This window comes from Urocitellus parryii, chromosome 9, assembly GCF_045843805.1.
Source record: "Urocitellus parryii isolate mUroPar1 chromosome 9, mUroPar1.hap1, whole genome shotgun sequence".
Classification (NCBI taxonomy): Eukaryota; Metazoa; Chordata; class Mammalia; order Rodentia; family Sciuridae; genus Urocitellus; species Urocitellus parryii.
Genome location: NC_135539.1, coordinates 74,469,182 through 74,486,623, shown reverse-complemented (window position 1 = coordinate 74,486,623; position 17,442 = coordinate 74,469,182). Strand labels below are relative to the sequence as shown.

The 17,442-nt window shown below is 37.8% G+C and overlaps 1 protein-coding gene across 3 annotated transcripts in view; it reads left to right on the top strand.

Annotated features, from left to right (window-relative positions):
* The window catches only part of Tasor2 (transcription activation suppressor family member 2), a 67,046-nt gene extending 49,617 nt beyond the window's left edge, over positions 1–17,429 (top strand). For 2 of the 3 annotated variants that reach the window (XM_026391796.2, XM_026391798.2), the window contains exons 18-23: positions 1,497–5,342; positions 10,722–10,847; positions 11,633–11,786; positions 12,651–12,756; positions 14,287–14,468; positions 14,856–17,429. In XM_026391796.2, coding sequence (XP_026247581.2) covers positions 1,497–5,342; positions 10,722–10,847; positions 11,633–11,786; positions 12,651–12,756; positions 14,287–14,468; positions 14,856–14,974 — 4,533 coding nt within the window. In that variant the 3' untranslated portion in view covers positions 14,975–17,429. The remainder of the gene's footprint in view (positions 1–1,496; positions 5,343–10,721; positions 10,848–11,632; positions 11,787–12,650; positions 12,757–14,286; positions 14,469–14,855) is intronic. The other variant, XM_026391797.2, reaches the window with a different exon arrangement.
* Positions 17,430–17,442: the final 13 nt, after the last annotated feature.

The window sequence follows — 17,442 nt, the reverse complement described above, 5'->3', positions numbered from 1 at the left end:
GCAAGGTCCTATCTCAAAATTTTATAGACACCTATTTAGGGGGGAAAAAAATTAGGCTGGGAATGTAGCTCAGTGGTAGAGCACTTTCCTAGTATGCTCAAAAGCCCTGGGTTCAGTGATCAATACATGAAAAATTTTTTAAAAGTTATTTTTTAATCTCATTAAGAGCAAAGTTGAGTGCTTTTTTTTTTAGTGCTATATTTCTGAGCTGAGTGATGCTGTTTGGCAAACAGCATCTAGCTACTTTTCCTCCAAATGGGTAGTTTTGTTTTATTTTATTTATTTATTTTAGTTGTAGTTGGACACAATACCTCTGTTTCGTTTGTTTATTTTTATGTGGTGCTGAGGATGGAACCCAGGGCCCCGCACGTGCAAGGCAAGTGCTCTACCACTGAGCCACAACCCCAGCCCCAAAAGGGTTATTTTAAAAAAATAATAAAGCTGGGTGTTGTGATGCATACCTGTAATCCCAGTGGCTCGTGAGGCTGAGGCAGGAGGATCACAAGTTCAAAGCCAGCCTCAGCAATTTAAGGAGACTTTAAAACAACTTAGCGAAACTCTGTCTCTAAATAAAAGATGAAAAGGGGCTGGGGATGTGCTCAGTGGTTAAGGGTATCTCGGTTCAATCCCTAGTGCCAAAAATAATAATTAAAAGGCTAAACAATTAAAGTTTTGGAGTTCTCATCTCTGTATACTTTTTTGGGGGGTACCAGGGATTGAACTCAGGAACACTCAACCACTGAGCCACATCCCCAGCCCTATTATATTTCATTTAGTGACAGTTGCTTAGTGCCTCACCATTGCTGAGGCTTGCTTTGAACTCGCAATCCTGCTGTCTCAGCCTCCCGAGCTGCTGGGATTACAGGTGTGTGCCACTATACCCAGCTATATATACTTTTAAAGAAAAAAATTCTGCTCTGGGGGCTGGAGCTCAGTGAAAAAAAAAAAAAAACACCCACATTTGATGGTATTTTAAGCTTAAGATCTAAAAAGAGATGGATTTTCTTGATCACTACTCTGTGGTAATCTTATATAATAGAAAATTCAATATATAAGATTATATTTCTTGTCTCTCAAGAAAATTTGGTCCTTGGGGCTGGGGACGTGGCTCAAGCGGTAGCGCGCTCGCCTGGCATGCGTGTGGCCCGGGTTCGATCCTCAGCACCACATACCAACAAAGATGTTGTGTCCACCGAGAACTAAAAAAAAAATAAATATTAAAAATTCTTTAAAAAAAAAAAAAGAAAATTTGGTCCTTGACTTTTCTATTCTAAACATATGTAATTGTGGTTTTACAAAATCTGTTTGAGGGCTAGGGTTGTGGCTCAGCCATAGAGTATTCACCTAGCATGTGTGAGGCCCTGGGTTCAATCCTCAGCACCACATAAAAATAAATAAAATAAAAGTATTGTGTCCAACTACAACTAAAGAATAAATATTTTTTAAAAATCTGTTTGATATTTATTTATGTATTTACTTAATTTTTGTCATTTCAGGTAATTGGAAAGAAAGCCAAACAAGAATCATCAGATCTAGAGACTTCTAATCTTGTGCTTTCTGGTATTGAAAGTATGCAAACTAATGGACCTTCTATTTCTGGTGAAGAAAAAACCTTTCAGTTAGATGATAATACTAGAGTGGCTTCTTATAATGATACAGTTACACAAGCCACATTCACCACCACTTATAATGGGGCCAATAGTCACTCGGTAGTATGTCAAAAGTCTATATACAACACCCTTGAAAACAAAGTTGATGTAGGTCATGCATCAATGCAGACAAAAACAGGTACTTTACAGGACCTTACCCAGCATAGCAGCCCCATAAACAGTGAATGTCAGTCCTCCTTGGAAAGGACAGATGATAATATGGGGTGTGTGATGATTAATCTGGAACCAGTTACTCCCACTTTTGAAAAAAATGCCTGTGTACCAATATATTCAGAAGTAAATAGACCTGATAAACCCACAGCCTTTGATACAGAGCTGATGAAACAAGTGTCTCCTCCTGCAAGTCCTAGACATCCCATATCTGCATTGGAAAAAGTACAAACACAAGATCTTAGGGATGTTCCATCTCTTGCAGTGTCAGGACAGAAAGCCACTAACCACCTTTGTGCCTCCTCAGTTAATAGAGAGACACTTGCTCAAGAACTGTGTTTATTACAGAAAGAGAAGCCTCTTCCAGTCTCATCACCACCATCCAATAAAACATCGATAATGGAAGCATTAGCTTTAGTCAAAAGTTCTAGTTATACATTACCCAGTGAAGAAATGAAAGGCTCTCAAGATTGCAGTTTGCAGACTCAACGTGTCTTTAGCATATCTTCAGAAGAGATTATAGAGCCATCCCAGGTTGAAGTAGTCTCATCATCAGCCTCAGCCACCTTGGGAAAAGGGTATTCTCTTAACTGTATTCCACCAAGAATTACTATGTCAGATGGCTCTTTAGAAATAAGGAAGAATGACAAGAGTAATCTAAATCATGAAAATACAAATGTGGAGTCGTTTACTTCGGTATTTGCCCAACAAATTAGCCCATCTAAGGGTAGGGAAGAGAACAGACTGGAATTGTCAGAGGAAGATTCTGATATTGACCTAACTCTAACAGTATCATCACCTACAAGTCCCAAGGAAGAAATGGCAGCTGGTGAAATAGAGCAACTTCAGAAGGCCCCAGTATCAAATTTAGAACTTCAGGATATAGCTGAAGAAATAGTTGAGCCAGAAGAGGTAACCCTTGTGGAAAACAGAGAAATTAGTTCAGCTAATTATATGTCAGTGTGTCCTGTGGTACCAGAAGAACCACTAGAAAATAAGGAAAGAAAAAGTGATAGTTTACAGCCAGTTACTTTAATACTTTCTAAAGAAAATTGTACCCTTGAGATTGCAGAAGAAATTAACGTTACTTCTGATTTCCCCTTTGATTCTCTAATTGAAGAAGTGTCACCACCTTCTAGTCCTGATCCCCCAGTACCAACCAAAGAAACACGACCTTCTCAGGCTGTGTCTCCATGTAGTTTAGAAGTTCATGGTATACAGTGTGAGAAAAGTAACAAATTGTCCCAGATTGGTTCAGTAGATTTAGCTGTAACAGAAAAAGAAAATTCTTTTGTTAGTCCTAACCATCCAGTGGGACAGAGTGACTTAACTCAAGTACAGCAAACTCAGCTTTCTGCTGAAATGCCTCTAATGTTAACCAAAAATCCAGGAAGAAAAGGTAGACCAATCCTTTCTGGTAAAGTAACTGAGGGAACTTTCCCAAATGAGCATAATGAGGGTTTCTCTTTCTCAGAAAAGGTGCAGTGCTGTGATGCAGCATTAGCCAAGTCTGCCTCAGCTGCCAGATACAGAGGTAACTTCAAGCCTTCTGTCGAAAAACTGGTAAAATCAGGAAATCCACTGCAGCCAATTAGCATAGAGAATAGAAATTTGGACTTAAAACATCTTGTCTTAGAGTCCAGTGAACCTCCATTTAGTCCTAAAAAGATTGTTGAAAATAAGTCTTCAGCTGATAGATTGGTTTCTACAACTGCTCTAAGTGGAATAGTAAATGTGTCATTAAAACAAAAGACCAACCCTAAAAGCATTACAAAAAATCTTTTTGATAGTGATTTGAAAACAGATAGTGGAGGGTACATGCAGGTGAAGTCCATGGACTCTGCCTCCATTGATAGAGCTGGTGTTATACAGACATACATGCCCCCAGAGAGCCCAAAGCTTGGTTCTTCCTCAGATAGCACTACATTCACCCATTGTACACAACCAGGAAATGTGGAGCCAGGGTTTCAAACACAGGAAATATCAGTAGTCAGAATGGCCAATTTACTTAAGAATAGTGAGACTAAAGCTGAGTCACCTGAAGAAAGTATAGATCTAGGTACTGTCAGCCTTCAGTCTAACTCTACATCTTCAACGAAAGTTGAACAAAAAATCCACATGTCGCAGGATATGGCAACATGTGAGATAAAGGATCTGTTGAATGGTGGATTTTTTCCTATGTATTCTGGTTCAAACCAGAATGCAGCAGAGAACAGTGAAAGTATCAGTAAAGAGACTTCTGCTTCATTTGACTCTCTTGTTTGTGGAATCTCTAAAGAGCATATTGACAATAAGATCCCTAATGAGGAATACAGGGCTGAGGCTGATTTTGAAACTCAGGATGGAGAGACAAAGATGAGGGTGAATTCAGACATGCATTACGAACCACTTTCTGGAGACTCTGATCAAGACTTTCTTGATGACTGTAGAAATCCTGAATTAGACATGGAAGATTCATGCACTTTGAGAAGTAGTCACACCAGCAAAAAAGAGGATGTTGTAAAAAATAGTTACGAATCTTCCATGAACTCAAACAATAGTGATAATGAAGCTTGGGGTTATAATAGAGTTCCAGAGCTGGAGACTAGCATTCCTTCAAGAAACAGGTTCATTGGATTAAAGCAAGAAGATAAGTGTGTGCCATGCTATGTCCAAATTCGAGATCTCCATGGTATCCCCCGGACCTATGCTAACTTTACTATAACAAAAGAATTCAAAGATACATCTAGAACTTTGCATAGCCTGAAGAGGCAACCAAGTTTTGCTGCAAACTGTAGCCTGCTCAGCTCCTGGACAAGCACTTGGAAAGTGGCAGATGACCTCACCCAAAACACATTAGATCTGGAATATCTACGTTTTGCACATAAAATTAAACAAATAGTAAAGAAGAAGGATTCTAAGAAACCTGCCTCTTCCCCCAACATCTTTCCAAAGGAATCACCTACCCAAATCATGGTGGGAACTTTACCTTTGACAAAAACATCCAAGGCCCCAGTTCTGCATCCTGCATCCAAGAGCAGAAGCCCCATCCTGGTAACAATTATGCATCCAGATGCCAGACAGGCGAGTCAGCATAGAAGAGGCCATACACCCAACCATATGGACAGCACTTACTCCTTTTGGAAGGAGAGATGTAATCACAACAGAAATCTTACGAATTCTCAAAAGAATCAGAGTGTTTCATTTCACCTCAACAAACTGAAATATAATAGCACTTTGAAAGAATCTCGGAATGATATTTCACTTATTCTCAATGAATATGCTGAATTCAATAAGGTAATGATGAATAGCAACCAAGTTGTTTTACAAGATAAAGAGTTAAATGTGGCTTCTGGAGACGCCATGTCCCAAGACATGTATCCATCTCTTCCAAGACAGTCAGCCTCCTATGAAGACATGATTACAGACTTATGTGCCAGCTTGCATGTCAAACTAAAAAGCGTTATGAAAGAAGCTTGTAAGAGTCCCTTCCTGTTCTACCTTGTTGAAACGGAAGAAAAATCATTCTTTGTAAGAACAAAGGTAAAGTTGTCAGCTTATTCTTAACGCATTGTGTTATTGCCTTCTAATTTTAGTTTATTTTAGAACTAGTGTTCAAAATAATGTTTTGGCTTCAAAGAGAAATCATGGTATGGGGTGTTTTTTTGGGGGGGGGTTCATAGCTTAGTCTTTATCTGAAAACTAAATGTTTTTCTACAAGAATATTTCATGATTTATATGTTATTAAAAAATTGGTGCAAAGACTAATTTTCACGTTACCAGTGTACACAATCCCATGTTCAAATGTATATACAAACATTTCCAATGATAAAATATGGGTTTTTCAGAAATTATTACCTGTGTTTCTTTTAGTAGTATGAATCATTGACAGGAACTTCTTTTGGTTTAGGATGTCTTTTTTTTTTTTTTTAACATTTTCTTAGTTGTAGATAGACACAATTTCCTTCCTTCCTTCCTTCCTTCCTTCCTTCCTTCCTTCCTTCCATCCATCCATCCATCCATCCATCCATCCATCCATCCATGTGGTGCTGAGGGCCTGTGAGGCAAGGGTTCTACCACTGAGCTACATCCCCAGCTCCACAGGATACCTTTTTAAAATTGATCATAAGGATACCTGTGACTACATAGTCCTTTAATTTAAGTAATATAATGTTGGTAAAATTCTGATTTGGAAGGAGCCAGAATCTGTCTTGATTACCATTAGGTTTTTCATTTTATTCCAGAACTTCAATCTGACATATTGACACCATTTATTTTTTAAATAATTCAGAAGTTTACATGAAGATTATAGAAATAGTACTCTTCACCTAAATACTGCAATATTAATATTTCTGAACCATTTGAAAATGGCATACAGTGTTCCATTACACTTGATATTTAATTTATATATTGGGGTACAGAGTATGCTTCTATATAGTCACAGTATGACCCTAAAACTTGGGAAGTTAGCCATCTGTTCCACAGACCCATTGTAGGATCACAGGTTTATGCTTGTGTCTTTAATCTGAAACAGTTCCTGTCTTGTTCTTTATCTTTTATGGCCTTGGCTTTAAAGACTTTAAAGCTAGTTATTTGATAGAATTTCCTCTGATTTGCATTTACTTGTTATGTCCACATGATTTAAGCATTTAAGGTAAGAAAATCCAAATCCAATGTTGTGATTTTCTCAGTGCATTGTATTAGAAAGCAGTTTGTGCCTTTACTAATGTATTAGCTTTTCTACATGGTTAAAATGATCTGTCACATTTTTCTGTTGTACAGTTAGTTAGCAGGTTGTAATAATTAATAAGCATTGACACTTTATAAATAATTCACTTTCTCATCATACCTTCACCCACCCCATTTAACATCCATTGATGATTTTTGCCTGAATCAGTTATTACTCTGATGGTTGCTTACCACCTGATGGTATTCTAATTCTGTCATTCCTTCTTCATTTATTAGTTGGCATTCTGCATAGTAGACCTTTCCCTTCTCATTTTTTTGTTCATTCATTTGCTTTCATATATCAGTGTGGCATATTGGACCATTTTATACTAAAAGGATTACTATCTTTTCCTTCATTATTTAAGTGGTGCTGAGGATCAAACCCAGGGCCTTGAACATGCTAGGTGAGTACTCTACCACTGAGCCACAATCCCAGTCCCTCCTTCATTATTTTAGTACTCAGGCCTACCAATGGGAGTTCCCATAAGCTGGTTTCTGTGTCCTCTTGACAAGTCTTCAGTAATTCTTTGTGCACTTTCTTACTTTGTGGTGCAGCCCCATGTTCCAGGTTTGTCTTATGTTTACTCTGCCCCAGCATTGAAGTCAGCAGTTTCTCCAAGGAGCCACGAGTTTTTTTTAGTAAAGTACTGTATTTAGAACTAAGATCTGGGCACTGGGTAAACTCAGTGCCATTGAGTGTCACTTCTTCTAGGACCTCATAGCACAGAGAGCCAGGAAATTTTATATATGTACACACCGATATATATTTGCATCTCTGCATAAAAAGCAAAAATGAGTTCTTGCTTTTGTTCCAATCCTGCACCACCAAGCTTGTGCTAGTCTTTCATATCTGGTGTTCCCCTTGTCTTGACTTCTTGACATACTGTCATTCCCACTGTCCCCTTTGTGATTAGACCCTTGCTTGGGGCACTTGCCAGAGCTGGGCCCCAAACTTACCAGCTGCTCCCCCACCTCCCAACCCTTGTAACAGAAAGTTGCTTTCAGATGACAGCAGTCTTATTCAGTATGTACAGTCCCAGCATTTGTTGGTGAGAGTGAGAAGTATTGTCTTTTTGTCAAGATCCTTACAATGTAACAGGACAAAAAAAAAAAATACCAATAAAAGAACCATGCAAATTGATAAAAGGCTATGGCAAACACAGTGATGCTGGTGCTTTGCCCATGTTTTCAGGATGAGGGGCCTGGTTGGGGAGGTCTTTTCTAAGGAATTGATGCAGAGCATTCAGCTGAGCAGACCACTGCACCATGTAAGAGGTAGACATTAAATGCATTGGTTCTAAATGCTCGGCTAGATCTGTCTCTGATTTAACCATGCCATCACTTCCTGTGATTTTAACTATAGAGTATCTGCCACATGGTAAATCGATGTGTATTGAATCACTAAGGAACTCTTTTTTAAAAAATATTTTTTTTAGTTTTTATAGTTGGACACAATAGTTTTATTTTATTTATTTATTTTTATGTGGTGCTGAGGATTGAACCCAGTGCCCCGATGTGCTAGGTGAGTGCTCTACCGCTGAGCCACAACTCCAGCCCCCACTAAGGAACTCTTAACTCACTCACTCCCTGCCCTCCACCCCTTTTCGACATCTGAGGATGTTCAGATAAGCACAGTGGCCTCTTTTTGAGCTGCATAAACGTTTTTGATTTGCTCTGCTAGTCTCAGTTAGGTGCCAAGTTGGTAAATAGTTACATGAGGCCCTGGAGGAGAAAACACAAAGCTCAGTAGCTGGCAGTCCGGCCAGTGAGGGCAGATTCAAAGGTCTCGGTGCTTTAGTGGAGAAGTATGTGGGGCACTGGGGAGCCAGAGAAGAGGGGCTGATTAGCACAGTTGGTATCTAAAGTTTACAGTGATGGAATGTGTTTGGATACTTGAGAAGGGGCCATGTGAGGAAAGGCCTCATTCAGTCACTTTAACACGTTTAGACTATCCTGTGGCCACTGAGGAGCCACTGAAAAAATATTTTTAAAAGATAAATAAGCAGCACGTTACCTTTTAGAGAGATCTCTTCAGCAGATGGAGAAGAGATTGGGAAAAATCGAGGTAACAGGGCTAACTTGTGTGAGTCACATTTATTTTTCTGTAAATTGGCACGTATATTTAAATTTGTCATTTAAATGTCAAATTATTTAAATTTTTTTCCAAATTTGTGGAATCTGTTTTTTTAGCATAACTGTTTTGTTTCTTCCTTCCCCCCCCCCCCCCGCCAAAGATCCTTCTGTTCTCAAAGGTTCTTAATAAATGGCTGCTGGATTTGATTTTGTTGTGTCCCCCACCCGCTTGTCTGTTCCAAGTTCCTTCCCATTTTGGGTAGGCAGTGTAATTGAAAAGAAAAAATACTGAATGACCTCAGTCTTTCTGAAGGTGTTTGTTCTTCAAAGCAATCTGGAAATACCCAGACAGACATGTACTGAATGGGGAATCAGCTGAGTTGGCATCATGACCATGTCATGTATCTGTTTTGTCACAGTGGGCAAAATATTTATCTTCTCAAAAGCAACAAAGCAATCATTTTAGTTTTCACTTCCTTTTCAGGGCAGGTGATACTAATTTTCATGCCAAAGGCAGATCTTACTGATGCATTTTATTTGTAGGAGGAGTACTTCTAGATGACTTCTAGATGACATGCCTTCTATAATACATACATTGTTTCTTGATATTTTATCATGTGGCCATTGTTAATAACAGAAAGTAATAAATTTCTTGCAAAGTAAAAATCTTCAAATGGATACATGCTAAAATAAACTTGAATAATGTACCATCAAGAAGAAGATGTTATTAAAGCTCAGAATGTATCCTGAATAATTCTGTTGTGGACAATTCTGAAGCATTAATTTCTGTTTATATGTAAAAGGAGGATCTGCAAGGACCTTTATTATTATTGAAATTAGAGTACATGACAGAAGAGCCCAGAATGCCACATGAATTATTTCAGTAATGAAAATGTATTCCTTCTAATTGTTTATTAGTAAATAAAGGGCAAAATTTATACTTATTTCAGTAGGTTTTTTTAAAAAAGCATATTCATTTTGAGTGTGATTTTGGTTGTTTTGGGATCCAAGGCCAAAAGGTCCAAGTTTGTTTTTTTTTCTTTTGGTACCAGGGATTGAACTCGGGGGTACTGGATCACTGAGCCACATCCTCAGCCCCATTTTGTGTTTTATTTAGAAACTCTCACTGAGTTGCTTAGCACCTGGCTTTTACTGAGGCTGGCTTTGAACTCAGGATCCTCCTATCTCAGCCTCCCAAGCCGTTGGGATTACAGGTGTGCTACCACCGTGTTCCGTTCAAGTTATACTCTATTTTTAAAGAGGAAGTATCAATGATTGTCATGAGTGTTTGGGATATAACAAGGATATACAGTGAAAATCCAAATTCCTTCAACAGAAATTGATTTCGAAAGAAATTGATCAAGTCAGGAGGGAAGACAGGGTTTGAGGTTCCTTGATAACACACATTTTACCTTCCCAGTCTAGCTATTCTATGTGATAACAATAAGCCATGTCACAGCTGTGCCTCACAAGCACTTGCAGTTTAAACTGTATCACGCATCATATTCAAAGATGTAGATCCAAAGGACCACTGACTCTGAATCAGTTCCAGTTAGTGATAAAGGAATGCACAGGTTTTTGTTTTTCAAGTTTAACATGTTTTGGCTAGAGGTGGCACTTAAAAATCTGGTATCCCCAAGATATCTTATTCCCTTGAAGAAACTTATGTAGATTTAAAAACATCCATTTTTGATACTTCATGGACAATAAAAGATTACAAATTACTTTACTTTTGAAATAAACTTCTAAATCCAGTTATGGTGATAAATAAGAGTCATTTCTTCTATATATATAAAAGCTTATTTAATAAGACCAATTGCTCTTTCTATTCCTTTGTTAAGATATAATTTAGCAAAAGGATGTGCTTTTTATGGCTTTATTTGTTCGTTTTAGATATTGATGGCTTATTTTTATAAGCTATAAGATAGTTCTGTGCAAGTATCCTTTTTTATGTATTTATTTTTTTAGTTTTAGGTGGACACAATATCTTTATTTTTCTTTTCATATGGTGCTGAGGATTGAACCCAGTACCTCGTGCATGCCAGGCAGTGCACTACCACTTGAGCCACATCCCCAGCCCATAAGTATCCTTTTTTTAATGGCTGTTTGTAAATCTTTCAGAACATTCTGAGGAAAGGAGGCCATACAGAAATTGAACCTCAGCATTTCTGTCAGGCTTTTCACAGGGAGAATGATAAGCTAATAATCATCATCAGAAACGAAGATTTATCATCACATTTGCATCAGGTAGGTTTGAAATCTTACTTTCAAAGAAATGTATCCCCAGGAACTGAAGTTGTTCCTGTAATATCAGACTCATGCCTGCCTTTCTCTGTAGGGAAAGAACACATCACAACCATTGGGCCTTTAAGTGGAAAGATAATAGGAATAAGGTGATGCGTGCACTGTGGAAAACTCATTTCACCGAGGTTATTTGTAGGGCAGAGGAAGTTTCATAGTGTTAAGAAACTGTCTGCATTATCTAAGGGAAAATTATGAAGAGGTGAAAGATTGCTAAATTTTCTCACTTAAGATAAATCTATATCACATGATGTCTAAAAACCTTGCTTTTGAAGGACTTGGAAATATTTTCTGAACTCTGTTATGATATTTACCTTCTAGTTGACAAAATGTGATTGCTTATTCCCAGAAGATCCAGTTTATGGACATAGCTAGGTGCATAATCCTGCTTGTCAGTAGGCAGTGACATTAGCCTGGCAATACTGACACCTATCCGTGAGCTGGAGACAAGACTGAATTTATGTGATCTGCTGATTACTTCACAGGTTCTCAAAGCCTCAGATGTACCTTCCCTCAAGAACAATTATTTCCCCCAACCCTTGAGACCTCTTTATTTAACTAACTTTAAGAGTTAGCTGCTGATGACGAGCTTAGAAACAGTCCTTTGTGCACAACCGGGTTACCAGTCAGTACTCCAAATGTATTTTCACCTGTTCCTGGACCTTGAAACCCTTGGATAGGAAAATGTGCCTAGTGTGCCTCTCTTCACAGGGCCCTTTTCTGTCTAACAGATTCCTTTTCTGCTGAAACTGAAGCATTTCCCCAGTGTCATCTTTGCTGGAATAGACAGCCCTGAAGATGTTGTTAACGACACCTACCAAGAGCTGTTTCGCACAGGAGGCTTCATGATATCAGATGACAAAATATTAGAACATTTAACATTAGGTTGGTCTTTTCTTTTCCTTCCTTTGAAATCTAGTCAAGTCCATTTCTTCTCACCTAGTGACCCAAATACTATCATAGCAGAAATTATCAACTAAAGAATGTCAGTTGCCACCTTTTGAGGGTTTTTACTTCCTGTCAAATAGTATACTAAGCACTTTTTATATAGTAATTCTCATGGTAGTGCTCTTAACCTGTTTTTACCTAATTATCTTTATCACCAAACCCGCTTCTGAGACCCTTCTTGATATGGCCAAACTCCCATTTACACAAATTTAAGGTTTTTGTATTTAACCCCTTCACTTGCCAAATCAAGTCTGCTCTATAATAATTTTGCTTAGAATCAGCCATGTTTTCCATTTTTCACAGAAAGCTAAAAAATAATTACTGTTAAGTCATATTTTGTAACCATCTCCTTGAACTTTCCCACAGAGTTTACGTCTCTCATGGCACACACTTTTATGTGTAATCCAAACCTGACTCATCTTCTCATTAGAATTCAATGTGGATACTACTTCTGGATGAGATTAATTATCTGCTGAAGCATGAATTCTGCATGGAAACTGGGGTTAAAACTATTGGTAGATTTTTGTGTTTATGAAACTAGACCTGCCTTGTTCCTACAGCACAGGACTCCTCCTTTTCTATTGTGTGGCTTGTCCAGTCAAGCTTTTACTTGCAGACCACCATGCCCTTGTCTCTACACAGTTCTTTCATGTTGTAGTATACATAGGTGGTGAAGGGGCAATAGGTTGTGCCTTTGTGAAAGTGGATGCTGCCCAGCCACTTCAGTGGTAATGGTGGTTATATACCCAACCACGGATCTAATTTTTTTACTTATGATCTCTTGCCACACTTATTCTACAGTTCAACTGAAGGATATTGTCAAAATTCTGGAAAAACTAAATGGAAATGGAAGATGGAAATGGTTACTTCACTACAGAGAAAATAAAAAGCTAAAGGAAGACATAAGGTAAGTACTTTCAGGTGGGCATAGAAATGCCCTTGTGCTCTGTGTGCTCTAGTGTCCCTCCAAACATTGCAGCCTGATGAGTTGCCACTTTGATCATGGTTTTTAGGTTTGATGTCTAGCTGATGTATTGTTTTTGTAGCAGGACATCCAATAATGGAAGCTGTAAACAGTATCAAGCCATGCACTTCTCTAGGTTAATAGAAGTCATAAAAACTCTAGTTTGATTCTGGCTCGACTACCATAAATTATAAAAATAATTATTTGTGGGTTAGATATTTCCTCATAGAAAATTTTGATTCCATGGCTAAAGAGTTCTGAGGCCTATGGGTGTTCCTACCTATCCAAGGTATGCCTCCCAGTTGTTCTGAGACAGGAAGAAGAGTGGGCTGGGAGGCAGAGTAGAAAAGTGTTGATTGGACAAATATTGTTAACTGTTGAAGATGTCAAGTACTGGTAGGCGCTTTACATCCATTGTCTCTTTGAAACTTCACCTAGAAAGTAGAAAAACTATTCCAAGGTTAAGAAGTCATCAGGTTTGAAGTGAGTTTATTTACCTCTTTTACCATACTGCTTTTTCCAACAAAGTAGGAGTAAGCATAACAAATTGTATGAGGTATGGAATCTTTAAAGGAGGGAGAAATAACAAATTTCAGGAAAGGTTTTCCCTTGACAGAGGAGCTAGCTAGCAAAGCAGATAGAGTTCTGAGGTCTGAGCAATCCAGAGGGAATGGAACCAGGTTCAGAGGATCTTATTGATCAGCAGTTTTAAGGGAAATTTTAAACTTCAATCATTAAGCTCTTAAGAGCCATATCATACCTGTAAGTTATTAATACGTAAGGATGCATTTTCCTCTAAAAGAGGAAGAAAACAGGTAGTAATAGGATTTTGAGATATGTGAGAAAACTACATAGTTTTAACAAAGTTAATGGTTATAGAAGACATTTTAGATATACAGAGATACGAAATATGTGTAATAAGGATTGTAAGGCATTTCACTGTTGTCGTGTATTTAAAAAAAAATAGACATTTTAAGAGATCTGTTGACAAATGAATATTCAACGCAGGCAGAAAGGCCCACTACAAATAAATGAAAGACTTGCTCTAGGCCACACAATTTAAAGTGGTAGCAGATAAATGTACAATGTCTCTCTGGCATGGAATGAGGCCCAAATTTATAATCTTGTATTTACAAAGTCATTACAATTGTGACAGTGACTTCTAGGAGGCCAAGTTGTGTCATAAAAAAGAACATTTGAGAAGCAAAAAGCTGGATCTCTCATGAGTTATAACAACTGGTTAAAACAAAGGATAAGAAAAAGTCCTAGGAGTGAAACAGTTGAAAATAACTGAATCTTAATTTAGTGATTAACATTCCTATGTGGGCTGGGGTTGTGGCTCAAGCGGTAGCGCGCTAGCCTGGCATGCGTGCGGCCCAGGTTCGATCCTCAGCACCACATACAAACAAAGATGTTATGTCCACCGAAAATTAAAAAATAAATATTAAAAAAACATTCCTATGTATTTTCCAGAATGGATTCAATTGCACATAAAAAGAATTTAATATTGAAATCATATCAGAGTGCAAATATCATCGAATTGCTTCACTATCACCACTGTGACTCTCGATCTCCAACAAAAGCAGAAATTTTGAAATGTTTGATAAACCTGCAAATTCAGCATGTTGAGGCCAGATTTGCTGTCTTCCTAACAGGTAAGTTCACATGCTAAGTTTTAATTTCCATTACTTAATGCCGAAATAGGTTGGCTCTAGAAATGTCCTTCCCAGTAGTGTATAACTAAGATAAAGGTAGATAAAACTTCCACATCAGACAGCCAGGAACAAACTTTAGTACGACATGTTCTGACAAATGCACATAAGGCCAGAAGGGGGGTTATGGTTCAAGTTTATTTAAAAGCTGCAGTAGTTGTCACTGTTGTGTTACTTCCCTTCTTCCACTCCCATGGATGCAGCTTATCTTTTTCTAAAGTTGAACCAGACATTTTTCCTTTCATTTCCCACCTTGTACATAAGATGTTATTAAGAACATGAGATTTCTGACTTTTTAAAGTTCTCCTATTTGATGTTTTTTCTTCACAGATAAGCCTACTGTCTCAAAAGAAGTCTTTGAAAATAGTGGAATCCTTGTTACAGATGTAAATAACTTTATTGAAAATATACAAAAAGTAGCAGCTCCATTTAGGAGTAGCTATTGGTAAGAACACTTTCTGTGTAACTCTTCCCATGTAAGTTGGAATTGTTGGCAGCAGACACTCCCTGTTTATGAGGCACAGTTGTTCAAAAACTGCTCTTTACAGTATATATCATGTGATAAATTTAAAGTATTTAGGAGTGGAATTGCTTTTGTTTCCCTAATTATCACTAACCAATGTACTTTGAATTACTCAAATGATGTCCATTGTCACTTGTGTTAACCTGGGTTGTCAAAAGACAAGACAGTGTAACTTTAAGATGCATAATTTGCCCAATTAGATATAACAACCAATTTATAAAATGTTTGGTCACTTTTCTATCATCAATTTTGTGTTCATATAGGTGATTCACCTGCACCTGCCTAGACATGGAGGATGCCAACAACAAATTAGTATTTTCCAGTTTTTTTAACTCTGAAACACACATGCACAGTCTGTCATAATTGAAAAAAATCGATGTTCTACACCTTAGAATATTTTCCTTCTTTTTCGTATATTTTGCTTAAACATCTTGACTTCACAGTGGCACAAGAGTTGCTATTAGCCTTGGGTTGCAGTGTTGAATATTGTTTTAAATTATTTTCATTTTCAACATAATGCCTTGAAAGCTATTGAGCTTAAAATGTAAACAAATTCACGTTTACATAGTTGGAGCAAAAAATAAGTCTATTTTAACAAATAGCTTTGTTTTTGCATGTTAATGTCAGAGAGGCACATGAAATGTACGTTGTGGTGTTCTAAAGGTTTTACTACCCTTGTTTAAAAAAAAAAAAAACCTGTAATCTTAAATGGTTTTATTTGCTGTTATACAAGCAACACTACACAAAGTTAACACATTTTGTCCTAAATGGTACAGATGTATAAACTGTTGTTTTTTCACTTATTCGGTTTTTGTAAATACTGCACTATAAAATCAACCCCTGAGGAAGAATAATCATTTATTTATGATATTAGAAATAATTTCTATAGTAATCTTTAAAACACAAAGCCAAGCAACATTTGTAAGATACATAGTATCTATTTGGAGCAAAGGTTTTTATAACTAATTTGTTTCATTTTCTAATAAAGACAACTAAAAATTATTCTACTGTTTCTGCAGTGCTTTTATACCAAAAATTAAAACTTGTATGGGAGATCTTGACAATTTTTAGGCTATTTAAACAGGAATAATCAGCCTGCCTCTCTGTGCATCTTGTGGTCTTCTTTCCTTCCACCAAGTCAAGTATGCTGAGCAGCAAACTACAGAAAGGAAATTTCAGCTGGCCTTTATATAGGGCTGTGCACTCATTCTACTGCTTTGGTACCATTTCTTCTTAACACATGCACCAATTTTATTCTTTAGCGTTAGTATTCTTCTTCACTATATTGGGTACAGTACATTACTATGCTATCTGCCTGGCACACTACCTTACAGATTACACCTCATACATTTCTCTCCCCTTGCTCAAAAAGCTTCCAGAATACCCATGAAGCCATTCTTCTGTTTCCGTGCTACCTTTCCTATAACTTGTAATACTTAACCAAAAAAAAGTATCTCTCCTAAACTTTGAGCTCCCCCAGAGCATGCACTTTCATCATCTCTGTGTTCCACTGGCCCAGCATGTTAGAAAAGTGAGGTATCTTCCTTTTCATCTATCACTAATCCAGCTGGTGCCTTTCCTGCATGAAATTCACAATTTTAGAATATGAAGGGATCAACACTGGCTCTCAACTAGAAGCATCTGAAAATGTCTGGAGGAGGCACTTTCAGTGGCTGATGTAGGGCAGGTGCTGTTGGCAGCTGCAATAAAAAGTGATCTGGCTCAGCGGGAAGTTGAGAGACTATGAGCTAAGTCATCACACGGACATCTGAGTAACACCCTAACTTGCTTTACCAGATCATCCACTTCCGTCTCTTTCACTTAAATAACAGCATATAGATTGAGGTTTATCATTATGAAGGAGAAAGCCAGCTCTATCATTTAGAGTACATAAAAAGTACTAATCTGCTAGATATGGTAACACATTGCCTGTAATCCCAGCATCTTGAGGGGACTGAGACAGGAAGTTCAAGTCTAACCTGGGCAACTAATAAAGACTTGAGGTGTTTTGGGGGGCAGGGATGACATGGACTACAGTTCCTACTCCATCTGGCAGATTTCACTTATTAAAATGCTGATGGGCTGGGGTTGTGGCTCAGTGGTAGAGCGCTTGCCGAGCATGTGTGAGGCACTGGGTTCGATTTTTGGCACAACATATAAATGAATAAACGTACAATTTACAAAACTGCTATAAGCGAGATTTAAGGTAAAAACAGGTACTGGAACAGGTACTATTTTTTAAAACAAGTACTTAAACCGTTACTAAAATTACCCAAGAATCTAGTCATTTTGTCAGAAATAATATAAGAGGTATACTCACAGCGAAGCCAGAGGATAGGCTGCTCTGATGTATCCAGACCAGAAGCTACACCATGGTCCCAGCCCAGCATCACT